General features: G+C 51.5%; 1 protein-coding gene across 5 annotated transcripts in view; it reads right to left on the bottom strand.

Annotated features, from left to right (window-relative positions):
* Window positions 1–554: 554 nt before the first annotated feature.
* Window positions 555–17,863, bottom strand: part of SLC25A37 (solute carrier family 25 member 37) — a 35,889-nt gene continuing 18,580 nt past the window's right edge. The window contains exons 1-4 of one of the 5 annotated variants that reach the window (XM_059178023.1): window positions 11,031–11,179; window positions 5,127–5,355; window positions 3,045–3,101; window positions 555–1,195 (exon numbers count right to left, since the gene is read on the bottom strand). In XM_059178023.1, coding sequence (XP_059034006.1) covers window positions 675–1,195; window positions 3,045–3,101; window positions 5,127–5,349 — 801 coding nt within the window. In that variant the 5' untranslated portion in view covers window positions 5,350–5,355; window positions 11,031–11,179 and the 3' untranslated portion in view covers window positions 555–674. Of the gene's footprint in view, window positions 1,196–3,044; window positions 3,102–4,508; window positions 5,101–5,126; window positions 5,356–11,030; window positions 11,180–17,863 lie in introns of those variants that run through there. The other 4 variants (XM_059178014.1, XM_059178051.1, XM_059178041.1 and 1 more) reach the window with 4 other exon arrangements.

Below are 17,863 nucleotides of genomic sequence, written 5' to 3' on the forward strand. Positions count from 1 at the left end.
AGTGAAACTTCCATCTGGGGGCTCCACACAATTTTAGGCCACATTCAGCAATTTATCACTTTGGTGCCTTTTCACTTAACCCAACAGAAGAAATCAGCCCTCTTTTTTTTTTTTTTTTTAAAACAGCTTGATATTCCCAGCTGTACCACTTATTTATATGCACGCACGTGCACACGCGTGCGCGCGCGCGCGCACACACACACACACACACACACCCCAAAAACTTCTACATAGAAAAATAAAGGATAAACATTATCCATCTAGTTTGTACTGTTTGTGTACTAGAACTTTTATATACAGAATTCTTTTTTTCTTTAATGTTTTCAGTCGCTGCATATTTTTCTCCCCTCCCGTGTGAGCTGCGATCTTAGGGCAGGCAACGGCTACAGGGAGGTGGAAAAGCTACATTCCTGTCAGGGGAGGGAGAGCAAAAGCCACCCCTTGTTCCCCATCTGAAGTCTTTCCCCACCTACCACCTCTGCGGACGGCCTTCTGGTAAGCGGCTGTCCCATCGCCTCCCCCTCACTCCCCCTGCTCTCTCAGGCGTCAGGGAGCAGAGGGCCCACCCTGCCAACACCCAAAATGACCTTGGTGTGAGGACAAGGGAATGGAAGCAGGCAGGCAAAGCCTTTGACAAATAAAAGATTCTGGAATCACTGCCCACGCCTGTTCCTTTAGTATGGAGTTCGACTCTCCAGCTTGTGCTTGGTGAGAAAGTACTTGAAGAACTCGTAGACGGACCAGGAAATGGCAGTGGAGGGCATCTGGTAGATGATGCGGGCCTGCATGCCTTTGAAGTAGCCAGGGAGGCCATTGAGCTGGTACACCATCCTGAAGGCATTGGCCATGCCCGACAGCCGGCCGCTGATGTTGGCCAGGTTGAGAGCCATGTTCTCCTGAGTGTTGAGGAGGGTCTTACAGACGTCCAGGGGCGTGGTGGCGGCGGCGGCCAGGGCCCCGGCCAGCCCGCCCGAGATGATATGGGACTGTGGGTTGTAGCCCCGGTGGGGGTTGACCTGCTCCTGCAGGAACTCGTAGGTGATAAAGTGGATGGACTGGAAAGGAATGTTCATGGTCAGCTGCGTGGTGTAGCTCCGGTAGAAGGCCCCCAAGCCCTCGGTCCTCCAAACTGTCCAGACGCAGCGGAGGGCGGACTGGTGCGGCGAGTCGTACATCTGTAGGCGCTGCTTCACCACTGCGGTCAGGGCCGCCAGCAGGCAGGTGGGTAGTAGATTGGGTTTGGTGCCACCCCGGGGTCGGAGTAAAACAGGGCGGCCAAGCCATAAAGAGAAACAAGCAAGTTTAGACACACTAGCAACACAGGTCCCAGAGAACAAGCAGGCGCGTGGCCCCAGCCCGAGGAACCTGAGCCCGCTCCAAGCTCTCCCGTTTACAGAGGTGACCCCAGGATCTGTGCTCGGCTTCTCCTGCCTGCAGCCCACATAAGGTGGTGGGGGGGAATCCCCAAACCAGGCAGACTAGATTCGAGGATCTGATCCCCCAGATCCGGGAGGCTTTCAGCATCACACCTGCGGCCAAACTCAATCCCGCCCTCCCGCCCCTCGCTCCCCTCCCCTGGTCTCTTTGCTCTCCCAGCTGCGCGTGGGTCCCGCATTTTGTTCCCTGTATGTGGATGGTACACAGGGCTGTTAGCTTCTGTATGTCACAGCACTCTTAGAAGATATACGGGAATTATGTGAGCCTAAATTCAGGGATAAACTCCAGTGAAGACCCTGGCTTAAAAAGCAGAACTGCGGGTTCAAAGGCTATGAGGCAATGGGAGGGCCTCAGGCTTGAGTCCTCATAGCCCCCACGCACTGCCAAGTGAACACATGCAGTGTGCTTGCCTTTAGAGAAATGAAGTCTTTAAATCAATATGTCAAAGAGAAGAGAGGGAGCTGAACTTCACTTGTTTCTCTCTGAAAAAGAGCAAAACTCTTGCCGGCTTGACATGGGGTAATTAACTGGTCACCGACCAGGTTCCTAAATGCACTGCCTTCCACACAAACACAAAGCCCACCTCTCCCAGTCTGGCCCATCAGACCCCTACAGGTCAGAGCAGATCCCCTGTCTGCTAGGGAATGGGAGGCAGCTGAGCACAAGTAAGAAATGTTCGCAGCAAAAGACAAAACCAGACAAACTTGTAACCCCAGACTTGAAATGCTGACATTTTACCTCCGATTTTCCCTTCTGGCAAGGGACCATTTTTCAGATGGGGAGAAATGTTGAGAGGGTCCTACATGTCACACCGAGAATAACCCAGCTGGGCGGACACCCGGGACCAGGCCCCCGAGCTCCTTGCTTTGCAGACCTGGGTTGGTTAAGGACTCACATCTGCATGGCTGACAACTGTTTTCCAGTGCTTCCCAAATTCCAAATAATAATAAAAAAAGATAATGTGGGAGGAGCTGGCTAAGCCAAGATGGCCCAAGGTTAAAGCACAAGTAGAGTGAGGCATTCCTAACCCTCCTCTCTCTGTATCTGCGTATGTTCGAGATGGTCCATGCTAATTTCAGATTTTTAAAAAAGCCAATTGAACCCAAGCCCTAGTGAATGGCTTTTGATAGCTTCCCCCTAAATTTGTCTAGGATTGATAAAAGATGACAAGGGCCTGTGCATATGTGTGTGTGTGTGTGTACGTGCCTGTACACACACGTACACGTACACACAGGTTTTACAGGAGTGCCAAGGACTAGCTAAGGGAGCTCGTTAAGACAGACTCCCTGTCTCTACCCCCAGAGACTCCAATTTAGCAGGTCTGGGGTGGGACTTGAATTAGCATTCCTAACATGGTCCCAGGAGACGCTGACGCTGCTGCTGGCCCAGAGATCACAGCCCCCCTCTCTGTCCAAGAGAACAGGAGCACCATAGGCTCCAATGCTCAGCCCCTTTTCGAGGCCTTCGCTAACATGGTAAAGAATTCTGCTTATTCTGACTGGGGGCCGGAAGTCCCCTTCCCCGACCTTCTGCCTCCCCCCACCACCATTTTTCCGGCCCCTTCGCCCATCCCCTCCTGCCATTCCCTGGGGACCCTGAAGCATTACCTTCTGCTGGATTCATTACCGCATCGTGGAGCAGAGTGGCCATACTTCCAGCTATCCCTGCAAAACAAACTCCAGAAAATTACCCTCTGCGACCGGGTGTTCTGAGGAAGTTCCTGGAACTTAAAATCAGACAGAGCCCTGCACAGAGATTTCTGAGAAGCCAAATCTATGCCCAGCTGCTCCCAGGTGAGCATGGACTCTTCAAAACGGAAGGTGATGATTGAGTTGTTGGGGGGAAAACGGCACCACTGGCCACATTTTCATCCTGCGGATGTGAAGTCAATGCTGGGAAAGGTTAGACCTGCCGATGGCCGAGGATACCCAGAAACTACACTTCGTGGCTTTTCCCAGTGGAAAACTGTCCAGATTTCCATTCTCTCCTGTCCTTTACCTTTGTCTACAAACCAACTTACTCTGCTCTGGAGCTGGGGCAAACAAAGGGGAGGATATTATATATATAGCCAAGGGGAGAAAAAGAAAAGAAATTTAAAAAGAAATATCCTTAATAAAATCCAGGCATTTTCAAGAACACAGGCAGGAGAAGCAGACGTCAGGAAGCTCTGCACAGGGCAGATTTCCAGGGTTGGTTTGCAAATCAATGACCTGTCTCAGAGATGGCAGACCCCATCCTGAAGCTCTCATCTGGCCTGGCCTCAAGAACCAGGAACTTCTAAAGGCTAATTCAGACCTGGAATTTTGTTTTAGGGTTTGGTTTCCCTCCCTGGGCAGGTGACACTGCCCAGCAAGTAAAATTAGCACCAGAAGCTGGGAGGAATGAGCAACCCAGGATAACGCTTCAGAAATGCGGATAAAGCCCCCTCCCTCCCCTTCTGCACACAATCACGATTACCACCAGAAAGGTCAAACAAAAAGCAACCAGAGCATAAAAATCGTGGCAAAACAGGAACAGCACTGGGCAGAACTGTGTTCCATCCAACCACCTCCAAGGGCGTCAGTGACTCCAAGGGACTAAACCATTACACACAGCAGTTTCACCAAGAGGCAAACCCCAAGGCCATGGACTCGGGGAACAGCATCAGAGTGTGATCCTTAGGGACTGTCTTGAAAAATGCAACCAGGGGCCCATTTTTTTTTTTTTAAAGCAGAAGAAATGTCTGCAAACCAGCCAAGGTTTGCTGATGGAAGGGATGCTTTTGGGTTCTCTCTTAGTAGCACAAAAGAAAGGGGCGGGGGTGGGGGGGAAGCTGCTGCCGGTCACTCTATGTCTTCGGTGTTGAAAAATGAGTTTTGTTAAAGTAAGGACACCTTATTCCATGTGACACAAAAACCATCAAAAGCAAAACCCACAGGAGAAGGCAAAGAAAGAGCCACCACTGAACCCGCTGAGCCAGACGTAGGAGCCGTTCACCTGCCCGCCGCCTGCCCGCCCGCCCGCCCGCCCGCCGCCGCCCAACCCAAGCCCCCTCCCCGCCACTTCCCCTCAAAACAACAAAGGAAAACTACTCCAGCCCTTGCTCGCAGACAGATGCAATCGAGACCAACAGAAGAGAATGGGGGTGAAATCCCCATTTTCCCAGAGGCTTAAGGTGGGAAAGATGGCCTGTGCTGCAGCAAATCCTTTGTCAGCCATAAAACTTCTTGACCTTTTAAAGCTTAGTTAGATCTTGACGTTGCAGAGACCTGTTGAACCAGTTTTTAAATAGTCTCAGAGAAGCTGTCCAGATAATTTTTTTTTTTGAATCCAGCATTGTAAAGTTTTGTTTCTATTCAGGGTTTTGTTTTTTTTCCTAGATCTGATTATTAATTGCTTTTCAATGTCTTAAAAAAAAAAATGAAAAAACCCACGCAACAATGTAAACTGAAACACCTCTGTCACCGACTTCCCCCAGGCTTTAGAAAGCGAAGGAGGGGAAGAGAAAAAGCGCATGTGTGTGTGCACGTGTGTGTGCGCGTGCGCGTGTGTTTGGGTGTGTGTGCACACACGACTCGAGAGTTCTTTATTCGTAAGCAAGCGCAGCGGAGATGAGGCGTCAGGCTGCTGGGTCACAGGGAGGAGAACCCTGGGGAAGGGTCTGTTGAAGGAGAGAGCTCTCTAACTCCAGACAAACGCTTTCAAAATACCGTTGGCTAGGTGGCTGTTTCCTTGGTGGTGGAAAACGGCATTTAAAGTCCTTTTCATGTTTTCATAGCAGGCAAAATACAAGGCGTGGGCCGGCCCTGCGCCCAGCATCATCACGTTGAGGCCTCGCAGGGGCCTCCAGAAGCCTTCAGTCCGAATGATTTTCTTGAGGGCTCCGTAGACACTCGTGTACTGCGCTTTGGGATCTGGATTCAAACTCTGCATTCGTGTCTGGGGGAAGGCAAGGAAATAAAAAAGGTGGAAGTTAACACGGATGGTAAAGAGGATAAACACACACACACAACCCAGGGAGACAGTAAGAGCCAACTGTCTATTTTCATTTTCACGGGATTCCTCGGTGAGGAAAACACTGATTCCCTCCTTCCTGGAGTACGCTCCCGGCCGCCCACCGCCCTTCCCCCACCCCCCACCAAGTAAGCACCTTTGTTCGCAAGGATTCCATTATGGCCGGCAGGAGGGAAGAAGGTTGGGGGCAGGATATGAAACAGGAAGATGGACCCTATCACCGTCAAGCTCTGTGACCCCTGAGGAATCCCTTAACCTCTCTGGACCATGGGACCACCAGCCTCCCCCCATTAAAAAAAACAGGATGGTCACAAACGTCGCATGAAACACGGTATGTGAAACCCTTCATGAACTCATGGGGAGTGTTCTTATCCTGTGGTTGCCCCTCTGGTCCTAAAGTCTATGTCCTCACTCATCGAAGACCTCCATGCCTGTTCAGCCGCCACCAGGAATCTCCCAGGGGTCCTCCAGACCTCAGCCCACAGCTCCTCTAAATGCATTTTATATTTTGTCTTTAGAAATTAGCACTTACAAATAAATAGTCCTGTTCCTAATCTCCTCCTGTGTGCACCCTTGTCTCCTTGAGGCAGAAGCCCGGCTTTCCCCATCTCTGTTACCCTATCCGATGACCAAGGCTCTTAAGTGGGTATACAGTTAATCTGTGTGTCAACGTAGCAAGACCATGGTCCCCACAATGGCTCCAACTACAGCCAAGCACTAGTCTAAATGTTGCTATGGAGGTATTTTCATAGAGGAGATTAACACTTAAATCATTAAATTAGACTGAGTGAAACAGATTAACTCTTTCTGTCTCTCTCTGTCTCCTGGTTTGGTGTCGCTGGAGAACCCTGATTGGTCCAGGAGATAATATCTACCCCGTGAAAGACCCACCCAAGCCCAGTCCTGCAACATCATGCCTACCTCCACTCCCCTCAACACACAGTCTAGAGGAGAGGGTCTCCGACCGTGAGCAGGGATATCCTTTTACCACCAAAACAGAATCATACTCAAAGCTAATATGTAAAATGGAAAAAGAATTTCTCTAATTGAGAAGGGGGCGGGGTTGGGCTCTCTTCACTTCCTGTCCCCCCAGCAACCCAGCAACTCTGGGGCTCCGAGGAACAGGAACACAGGAACAGCGTGAAAACCAATGATCTAAATTAACACTCATATGTGGAATTTCAGAAACAAAGGAAAAAAAAAAAACAAAGGAAAAAAGAGACAAACAAAAGGACAGCCTCTTAACTACAGAGAGCGAACTGGTGTTTGCCAGAGGGGAGGGAGTGAGGGATGGGGGAACTGAGTGACAGGGATTAAGAGCCCACTTATTGTGATGGGCACTGGGTGATGTATGGAAGTGCTGAATCACTATATTGTTCTCTCCAAACGAATAGAACACTCCATGTTAACTATACTTGAGTTCTAAAAAATAAATTTTTAAAATTAATGGTCATTTTCAGAAGTCACCGGCTAGTAAAAACCACAGAGAAAATGGGCACATCATTGGCAACTTGTCATTTTGCCAAGAAAGGGCATAAAAACTGTTCTTTAAATTAAATTTAGCTTTATTAAAGAACTCATCACTTGCGGCGCCTGGGTGGCTCAGATGGTTAAGTGTCTGACTCTTGGTTTCGGCTCAGGGTCCTAAGATAGAGCCCCACATGGGTCCTGTGCTTGGCGTGGGGCCCGCTGCTCTCTCTCCCTCTGCCCCTCCCCCCGTCCCCCTCTCTCTCTCTCAAAAAAAAAAAAAAACACAACAAAACAACTCAGCACTTTACCCCTTGTTTTCTGGTGAAAATGCCCCCTGCCCAGCCCTTGGCAGCTGCCTCATACCTGGGCCCACTTGTGGGGAGTGCAGCGTGGGAATGGATGGGGTCAGTGTATCCCTGTGCCTTTCTGTTGAACTGTTTTCTACTCTAACATGATTCCAAAAGTATTTGAGATGGTTTCATAATGGGGGACACATTATAAGCAAACCAGAGCAAGGGAAGGAGAAGGTGGGAATCTGTCAACCTAGAGGGGCCTGACTTTGCTCTGTCGGTGCTCCTGGCAGGGGCGAACCAAGAACGGGAGCACAAAGTGTCCACAAGCACAGCCTCAGGACGGCTGAGACTACCCAGGGCACTAAATCCTCAAAGACACTTGAAATCGCTCACATTTTACAGCAAAGAAAGCTCCATAGTCCCCCTACCCCCCAGCCTCACAGGGCTTTCCCCCTTAATTGCCCCTGACGAAAAGCAGGAGCACCAGGCAGGAGGGGGCAGAGGGACCAGGGATGGAATCCAGATCCCATCACTTCCATTGTGCCCCTGGGCTAGACAGTGACCCCCCCTCCCCACTTCATCGTCTCCTGTGACAGAATCGTTGAGATAATTAAATCTCTGTGACCATCGTCACACGTTACATGTTAATGACAATAAAGGATGTGGTTCTAGTTATCTAGCCCTGCAGAGGTCTAAGCATCTTGGGGGTCTGGGGGGGGCAGGGACTGTCTTATTTATAATGTATCTACCACGCTTATTACACCGTCTAACTCACACCAGGGGGTCAATAAATGTCTGTCCAACGAATGGATGGACAAACAAATGTGCGCGACTTAGGGTACCAACAGGGGTGAGGGGGTACTAGAGCTCTTATTTCACTCCTCCCTAAAATAGGAGTAGCTTTCCTGGAGTTACCCGTTCCTCCCACCACCCATTCCCTATTGATTAAAAAAAGTCCCCATTTTGCTGCATTGCTCAAGCCCAGCAGTGATCCGCTGAGCTACACACAGGGCTGAGGCAGCCTGTCCCTGGGGTTGACTTCTGCCAGTCCTGTGCCCAGGGGACAGGCCCCCCGGGATGGACACAGAAGCTAGCTGGCTGCCTTCTCCACCCCCACGGCCCCAGTTTCTGGCCTCTGGCAGCAAGACCGGCCTGTGGCGAAGGCCTCCCTTGGGTCCCGGGGGGGAAACAAAGGAGCCCCTTACAAGCAGTGTGAGAAGACACTTGGGACGCGGAATGAGGAGCTGAGACGCTGGTTTCTGACCTGACCCTGGCACCTACAGGGCCAGTGGCCTTGGCCATGGTATCTCATATCTTTGGTCCTCAGTGTCCTCACTAGGAAAACGAAGGAAAGGGCTGGAACAGTGGCTGATTACCAGAATCACGGGGAAATGCTTAAAAATGTCCCTCCGGGCACCACTCCAACACATGTTGATTCTAAATTTTTTTTTTAATTCCCTAGATGATTCTGATCATCACTCCCTTTGGAGAACCCCTAAAAACAGGGGGCCCTCTAGCCCTAGCACTTTCTTTTCTTTACTTTTTTTTTTTAAGATTTTATTTGACAGAAATCACAAGTAAGCAGAGAGGCAGGCAGAGAGAGCGGAGGAAGCAGGCTCCCCGCTGAGCAGAGAGCCCGATGTGGGGCTCGATCCCAGGACCCTGGGATCCTGACCTGAGCCGAAGGCAGAGGCTTTAACCCACTGATGCGCCCTGCATCCACACTTGGCAGGAGTGGGGGGGCACCTGGGTTAAGTGACAGTGGGTGGTTGGGGAGGCAGTGAATACAGAAGGGGGCAGAGGCAGGAAGCTTTAGAGCAGGCCATTCTGACCCTGTTGGTCTGAATTCCAGCGCTAGGACCTAGAACAGGTTCCTCAATGTTGGGTTGTAGAATAATTACCCCAGCAAGCTCCCAGAAAGCTGGCAGCATTCGGGATTGAGGTCACCGTGAGAAAGGCCTGACTCGAACTGGGAGGCAAAGATGGCCTACCTACCCACCCTTTCCTTGACAAAGCTGTTCACACTGGCCAGCCCTCAGACTTACAAGGGAAAGCTGGGATTGATTCTCACCTCTTTCTTTTTATTTTTAAATTTTTTTTATTTTTAAAGTTTTTTAAATTTATTTGACAGGGAGAGACACAGTGACAGAGGGAACACAAGCAGAGGGAGTGGGAGAGGGGTAAGCATGCCTCCCAAGGATCAGGGAGACCAATGTGGGGCTCTATCCCAGGACCCTAAGATCATGATCTTAACGACTGAGCCACCCAGGAGCCCCTCACCGCTTTCTTTTTAAATTAGGAGTGAGACAGCTGGAGTAAATTTTACTGAACAAAAATGCGCCACCCTGGAGCACCTGGGTGGCTCAGTGGGTTAAGCCTCTGCCTTCGGCTCAGGTCATGATCTCAGGGTCTTGGGATCGAGCCCTGCATTGGGCTCTCTGCTCAGTGGGGAGCCTGTTTCCCTTCCTCTCTCTCTGCCTGCCTCTCTGCCTACTTGTGATCTCTGTCTCTCTAATAAATAAATAAAATCTTTAAAAAAAAATGCGCCACCCCCTGTGGCCAAGAAAAGGACAAGTGGGTATCTCTCTGTCCCGGGGTCTACTCAAGGGAGGCTACATTTAATGACACAGGCTTGGGACATAGGCCAGCGGCCCCTGAGCACAGAGGAGGACTCAATCAAGGCCCCTTTGGGCCCACCGTGGCCAAGTTCGGGGCCAGATCCTCTCTGGTAAGACCTTCATTTCCCAACCTGCCCACAGGGAGCTCCCACCCTCGATCGGGCACCAGGATGCAGAAGGGAGAGTCACTGGGGAAGTAAGTAACAAGGAACGTGGGAGATAGGGGAGAAGGACAGACTGTCCATGTGCTTCAAAGGAGCTCGGAGGGAAGAGAGGAGAGGCCAATCTGTGAGCATGGTTGTGGGACAGGTTGAGAGAAGATGAGGGGGTCACACAGTGGCCACAGCGGAGAGACACCCCCCCTCCAGTTTAACCTCTTTTTTCTTTTTCAGTGACTCTACTTGTAAAAGGTGCAACTCAGGGCCAGGCATTTCTTAGTGACCTGTGGACCAGAGAAGAAGCTGGGGTTGAGTGGAAACCACCCAAGGGGCCTGTCCCTGGCTGGATGAATGAATAAACAAAAAGGGATCCATAGAGACTATGGAATATTCTTTGGCCTGAGAAAGGAATGACACTCTGGCACAGGCTACAGCTCGGGGGAACCTGGAGGCTATGACGCAGAGTGAAATAAGCTAGGCTCTCTCTCTCTCTCTCTCTCTCACACACACACACACACAGTTTGATTCCGCGTAACATGAGGTACTGGAGTCACCCAAAAACCCATAGAAACAGAAAGCAGAATGGTGGTTGCCAGGGGCTGGGGGAGGGGAATGGGGTTGCTCTCCCGGCACGGGGAGTTTCGCTTTTGCAAGATGAACAGTGCTATACATGTGCTTGGGACCACAAAGCCTAAACACGGTTAGGATGTCGAGTTCGACGTTCGTATATTTTACCACGATGTTTTTTTTGAAAAAAGCGCTGGTGTGAGGGTAGACAGAAGGAAAAAGACATAGAGAAAGGGCAGAGATTAAAAAGCACAACCAAAACAAACCAAGAAGACAGAGATGAAGAATTTCACAAACCACCTTTCCTGTCCTGGGTTTCAGTTCCTGCTCAGGCCTAGAAAAGGCCTGCCCACCTTTTCTTTATAATAAATTCCCATTCTTCGCCTTTTAATGCTCCACTCTTGGAAATCTGGAATGTCCATTAGCATATTAAAGGCTCTGGGAAGTCCTTCAGAAGAGCTGGAGAGAATTTTGGTTAACAAGGCACTTGTTACCTGTTTGTTTGGGGCAACAGAAACCCGGTCTCACGGATCCACCTCGCAGGACACACTTTGAGAAAGCAGGAAGCCCAGAGAGCCGCTCCAGGCGTCAGGAGGACCCCGGCCCCCCAACCCGGGGCAGCCCAGGCCCGGAGCAGCAGGCAGGAGGAGCCTGGAAGACAAGTCCGAGAAGCAGCAAGGCCAAGGACCAGCATGAGCCTCTGGGCGGGTTACCCAAGCACTCGGAGCGGAAATTGAGAGATCTGGGTCTCGGGCCTGGTTCTGCCACTCACTGTGTGACTGAGCAAATCTCCAGCTCCAGAAGGGCAGTTCTACAGGAGGGCTCCAGGCCCGTGATACAAACGCTTTATTTGCACTAAACAGGCTCCCTAAGCTCTCAGCAAGGCTGGAAGGGAGTGAGGGGTAAGCCCCTTGGTGCAAACGTGCCCCTAAGAAGACAAATCAGGATGAGCCCACCTCGTTGTGTGGCTCCCCTCTCGAGGGGAGGAGGGTGGCCCGAGAGTGGAAAATGCCTGCACTGCCTCCGGTGAGCTTGCAGGATCGAATGACAGGAGCGGCAGGGGCCCTGCGCGGAGGGCACACGGAGCTGGGAGCTGGCGCCTCTCTTTTCAGACAGAAAACTGGGGTGCCCCGCAAGAAAAGCAAAGGGAGCCAGCGGAGCCTGGCGGGTAGACCTCTGACCTCCCTGCATGTCCTGCCCAGCCTGAGGACCTGCAGCATCACGGGGCCACCGGCCTCCCACCCGACCCGGATCCCCCGTCCTCCTTTCTCAGTATTTCTCATAACCAAAGAACAAGTGGCTGGCTCCGCCGGCAGAGTATGTGACTCCTGATCTCAGGGTCGTGTGTTCAAGCCCCACGTTGGGCACCGATCTTACTTTAAAAATAAACAAGTAAAGAAAAAACCAAATTCTTCCCGTGTCAAAAATACATGCACTTTACAGACAGGAGAAGATAAAGTGAAATATACTGATTCGTCCACTCGAAAGCATTTTGCCAAGCTCGCCTTTGAAGAAGGTGCAATACGGGGCAGGGCAACAATGAGTGTGTGCAGGGCTCCCGGGTCATGGTGTGGACAAACATCCCAGCACAACAGGTGGGCACAATGCCCACCCACCGAGCGGACCCCAAAAGGCTACCCAGAAGTCTCTCCCAGAGCAAGGAAATTCAGTTCAGGCACCCGCAGAGTGCTGGGAAAATACTGTATCCTATCGGTGTCTGCTGCCCAGAGTCCGCTGCAGAATTAGCAATCAAATCCGTATGTTTAATTCTATTCCATCTGCCAACTGTTCCCAAGAGACGCTGACGGTCAGTAAATGGAACCACAGCCTAAACCAGACTGCAGGTCCCAACCCCAGCCCCCTCCCTATTTTCTAAGGCAATGGCCAGCCACCCACCGGCACACAGCCTCACCCTTCAGCCCCATGGCCCGAAGCTCTTCTGCTTACATTCACAGCCCATCCACGGCCCTCTGTGTCCCCAGTGCTGGGGTCTGCTGGTGACACTCCAGCTCTCACCTGCCACCACGCAGCACAGACAGCATCAGGCCAAGGAGCCTGTTCCCACGCAGGGCTTGCTGGCAGAGACACAGGCGCACAGACCCCTGTAGGCAGCTGGGTAAGAGAGGCATTTTGGCACAGGGCTTTGTGAGGAAAGAACTGTCTTCAGGAATGAAGCTGCAGACCTCACGAGGGGTTTAGAAAGTACTATCCTCGCCTTCCACAATCCTTAGGAGGCACACAGCACAGCAGAGAAGAAACCCAAACCACATCAAGGAGAACCACGTTCAACTCTCCTGAATCGAGGACTGCCAGCATTCCAACTCAGAATGTGCGTCCCAGCCTGCAACCTTGTCCTTACTATGTATGATAGGGAAGATGGACGGTCACCCCCGGCCGCTGAAAACATTTGCTGAAATCACCAAAATCATGAGGATACAGCCCGGCAGCAGCCCCCCCCGCCCCCCCCCCCGGCAATATTAACCACACTGTTAACGGCAAGCAGAGGCACATCGAAGTTTATTCCCAAGTTCAAAATTCCCGATCCCGTTTTCTTAAATCTCCCAAATTGGCAAAAGTATAGACCTAGCTTTATGTCTTTATCTTTCTTTTTTAATCAAAAGGAAAACTTGATCCTCTTAAAGTTTAAGAACCAGCAAGAGAAAAAGGACTCCTTAAAAGAAGTCCTGGCCTCCCCGCACCCCCCCAATCAAGGACGGCACGAGGTAGGGAAATGAAGCATGTGGCGGAGTAGTGAGTGAAGAGTTCCTGGCACACACATTCTGAAAGGCCCTCGTGAGAACCACTGTTTCAGCGCAGGGCAGGAGGGCCGGTTCACTGTACCATCAGTGAGACGAGCTGCACCAAAGCAAAACAGAGAGATGAGAGTTGGTGGGAACACGCCTCCGGCTAAATCATGTCTGTGCCTCACCTATCAGAAGGACTGGACTTCCCTCCGTCCACGGTCACCCGGGTGCTTCAGGGAGGGTGGGAGGCAGTGCGCTCACACACACGAGAGCAAACCAGCAAGGCCACTCTCTTTCCATTCACGTCCCACAGGCAGCCTGATTTTCATGTGAACAGACCAGCCACGCTCCAACACTCTAAAGTATGGGGCCGGGCCTGCGAAGCTTCCACACCATCTCTCACTCTTACTCTCCAAACGGTGTCCCAAAACCTCCAGGGCCCATTAGGGATGTCCTTCAGGGCACTGCTGTTTCTAAGGATAAAATGCCCAAGTATTCAGTAGAAAATACAAATCCCACCAAGACAGCCAAAACCAAGTGTCTCAGCCTCCCAGGGAAGAAGCCATGGCCCCAGACACGACTTGTCCTGGGAATAGGTCACAGCGTGGGGAGTCAGGCCCCAGGTCGAAAAGGGAACAGTACTGCAATTGCTAAGAAATGGAGCTCTCTTTACGATCCCTTCACCTGAGGTGATTTCTTGACTATATGCAGGGGTTTACCTTGATTGGAAAAAAAAAAAAAAAAAAGCCCAACAGGGCAGAGAGAGGAAGTGAATGATTCTGCCCAGGGGGAAGGTGAAAGTGCAGGTGGGTCTGGGAACCAGAGGAAGCTAAGGCTGAAGGGTATGCTCCAGGGGAAATGCGGAGGTAACTGCGATGGAGAGGGAGTCCTGGGCTCAGGAGAGTGCCTGAGCATTAGATAATCAATCAATGTTTGCTGAGAGAAAAGCAAGTAGGGGCTGGACGATGGGAGGCCCTGACCAGCTCATTCAGGCATTTGGAATTTCCTTTACAGTCCAGTGTCTTCCATGGTTAAGTACCGCCCGTGATGGGAGCTATGAAGCCACATGTAAGCAACACAGAGCGGACCTCCAGCGTCTTGGAGAAGGGATCAGGGCCAGGCCACAGAAGTCCTCCCTGCCGGGTCTGGTTACAGGCTGGCCACATTCTGCTCTCTCCAAAGCCATGGCCACAAACAAGGACACTGTGCCACCAACCCATACCCACGGGTAGCAGCTCACCGCCCTGCTATGGCTCAAAGCACATTCCCACTTTCCTTTATCCTAGGAGCTAAGCCTGGTCACTCCTCCCCTTCTCTGGAAGATTCTCCCGCCAACGGAGGTAGGGATGAAAGAATCCGTGCCTGGCTCAGACCCAATGTACCCAAGACATACTTAGAACATCCAGCTTGTGGTCGGCCCAAAGGATTAAATTATTGCTGCTCTACAGGTGGGAAAATTCCCAAGACACCAGGTAACAGGACTCGGAATGCACGGGTGGGATTGGTGACCCCACCAGGAGCTGGCAGAGCGGAAGAAAACACTGGGCTGGAGGAGAAGCCTGAACCACCAGTCACTCCTACTCACCTTGTCTGGCTCTAGCAAGGGTCCTGCTTTCTAGTCCCACATCTAGTATTAAGGACTGTGTGCCCTAAAGCACTAGTCAGCTTGTTTGTCTGAGCCCCCAGGGCTGCTTTCACAAAATAATTATAATAATAATTATAATTGGGCAACAAAATTATAAATAAATAATAATTATAAATATATATGGAAAACCAATGATCCCCGTCTTACAAACAGGGAAACTGAGGCACAGAACGGCTAAGGAACTAGCTCCCCAGATCACAGAGTACACGCAGAATGGAAGCCAGGCAGACTGGCTCCAGAGCCATGCTCTGAACGAGGAGGCCCCCCCAAAACTCTCACCAGGGGGTGGACAGTTAGGGATCACAAGTGATCTCCAACTTCCTTCCTGTCTCTGAGGTCCTCTGCTTCTCCTACCAAGCTAAGCGATCACCCTGTGTGTGCCCGACCTTTTTAAAGAGGGAGTAGCCCCGACTACGTTCAAGTCACCAAAATCGCCACTGGTTGAGACCACAAAGCTCCTGAGAGTCCTACCAACATCTGTAAGCTGGGTACTTGCAGAGAGTCATGAGCCCTGCCCCATGGAGGTCACAGAGCTTCACTGTTTCGCACTGGTGGCCATTAGCCTGGCCAGTGGGCCCCAAGCGCAACTGGGTAACCGCGCCTCGTTCAGTAAGAACCCATTCTCTCCCCTCCAAAGGAGCTCGAGCCATTTGCTCACTCAGGTCATGGGCAGGAGGGGCATGCTGATGGATGAAAGCCTGGCACTTCTACCCTATTCAAAGGCAAAGACTGAATATTCCAAAGTTCAGGCAGCTTTTGGGCTAGAATTTAATTCACTTCAAGATCCTGGCTTGCCCAGGGCCTCCCCTGACTCAGTAGCCTTGTCTATGTCATTGGCTTATAAGACGCCCCACCTACGAGTAAGGACAAGATGTCAGGGGCAGAAGTGAAGAGATACTTGCTCTCCGAAGTGCTTTCTTCTCCCTGCACGTCGGTAAATTGGCTGAGCTATCGGCACGCCACATCAAAGAACAAATTTAATGCAAGAATCCACACGGAAATACCCTAAAAGCACATGACGCCACTCCGAAGGCACCAAGACTACCTGAGTACAGAAGAACAGAGTCCGAGCACCGAGTCTCCATACGACCATTCTGGGCCCTGGTAGCTCTGCCATGACGGCTCGGCATGGTGGGGCTCCCGATGGGCTTGTTTGACTTCTGAGTTCTGCCACCCATGGAGCCCCCCAACTTTGTCTTCTCTAAAGCTCCACTTTGTCTTCTCTAATGAGGAACTAGTATGTGACCTGCCCAAGCTCCCAGGGCTGGTCACCACGGTGCCAGCACTGGTCAGCACTCCAGCTCCCAGACCCTGCCCTGCTGTCCATCCTTCAGCCTTTTGTTGAAAATCCCAGCTGTGGAATCTCAGACACACCTTGTTCAATCAAGCTCAGAAGGTCCCCGGGGTTTGAAGCATGTATGTTCAACGGAAAATTACATGTTGGGCTTCGGCTCTAGGCCTGACTCTGTGATCAGGATCCGAGGACGCCAAGACGTCCCCTGTCCTCAACCACCTCGCAGCTGAAGGCCTGTTCTACTCTGCAGCTGTATGCGCTTGAGGGAAGTTACTCAACTTCTCTGAATGGCGGTTCCCTCATCTGCGAAAACCCCTCCCTCACGTGTGTCCTTGCCACGAAGACACAAGGAACCTTTTCAGCACAGGGTCACCTGGCACAGTACTCGAGGTGCTCAACACATGCTTATTGTCTGTGTCATTATTTTCGTAAAGGCTCCAGCATGTTCCCTAAACCACCGCCGATGTTAATAAAATGGCTGTGAAATCTTAGTAAGAACCACCAGCAAAAAACTAGCTTCATCTTGCCGGAAGGTGTGGGGCTTTCCCTCCTGCTTGCTGATGACTGGCTGTTCAGCACAAAGGATCTCACTGCGTGTCTGAGCTGAACACCAGACTACAGAGTAGGATAGGCCGTAAACCACACACGCAATAGACCCCCAGATCCCAGAAGGAAGTGGCCAGCCATGGGGCCCAATTCCTGTAACCTCACAAGGTAGGGAGAGGCATGAAACCCAGCCCCCACCCCCTCTGGTCAGAAAGAGGCTGGAAAAGCGAGGTGGCCTCCTTGTTTCCACTGAATTCCAGATCCACAAGGGCCAGCACTGCTGGCCGGAGGGCCCTGCCTAAGTTGAAACAGCACCACTCCCTGCTTCCGCCTCAGACCTCTGCACCTTTGGCAGGTTATTCTATCTCTCTGAGCCTGTTCTTTTATCTGTGAATGGGGGATCATAACAGCACCTACCTCCTCCCCGCTCTGTGAGGATTAAAGGAAATAATGAATGACAAGCCCTTTGCCTGGGGTCTGGCATGGGGGGGGGGGGTTTGTTTGTTTGTTTTTTGGATAAACTGCAAATTCCTAGGAAGATGTAACTTTTACTCTAATTCCTTCATAAAACTCATTCCCTCTGGAGGAGATCAGCCCCAGTGGGGAGCAACACCCCGCCCCCAACCATTACCACACACTGAGACCAGACTACCTGAGTCACCCTCAGGCTGAGCAGCTTGTAGTTCTGCTGTTTCCTCAAAGAAGAGAAACTAAGGCCCAGAAAAGCCAGGGGACTTAACCAGAGCACCCACAAGGGCCTCTGTCCCTCTCACCGGCCCCACTCCCGCATTCCCCTCTCCTGGCTCTCAATTTCTAAACGAATGGACCTGGCTGCTTACATTAATCCTGATTATGTAACAAAGGGAACTTGGGTAGGCTGAAAGGTGGAGGGAAAATCACCAGTGTCAGTTTACACAGGCGCAGAGGGTCCAAGATGACAGTGCCTCACTCAGGAAGCTGGCTCGCCAGGCCTGGCTGCTCAGCGGCAAGGGCGGTTCTGGAAACCTTTCACCAGTGCTAAAGTCCCAAGGTTCCCTCACACTGCTGACTGCAGCCCATTCCCTCGAGGTCACCACCATGGAGAGGGCCCTCCCTGTG

Source organism: Mustela lutreola, chromosome 1 (assembly GCF_030435805.1).
Source record: "Mustela lutreola isolate mMusLut2 chromosome 1, mMusLut2.pri, whole genome shotgun sequence".
NCBI lineage: Eukaryota > Metazoa > Chordata > Mammalia > Carnivora > Mustelidae > Mustela > Mustela lutreola.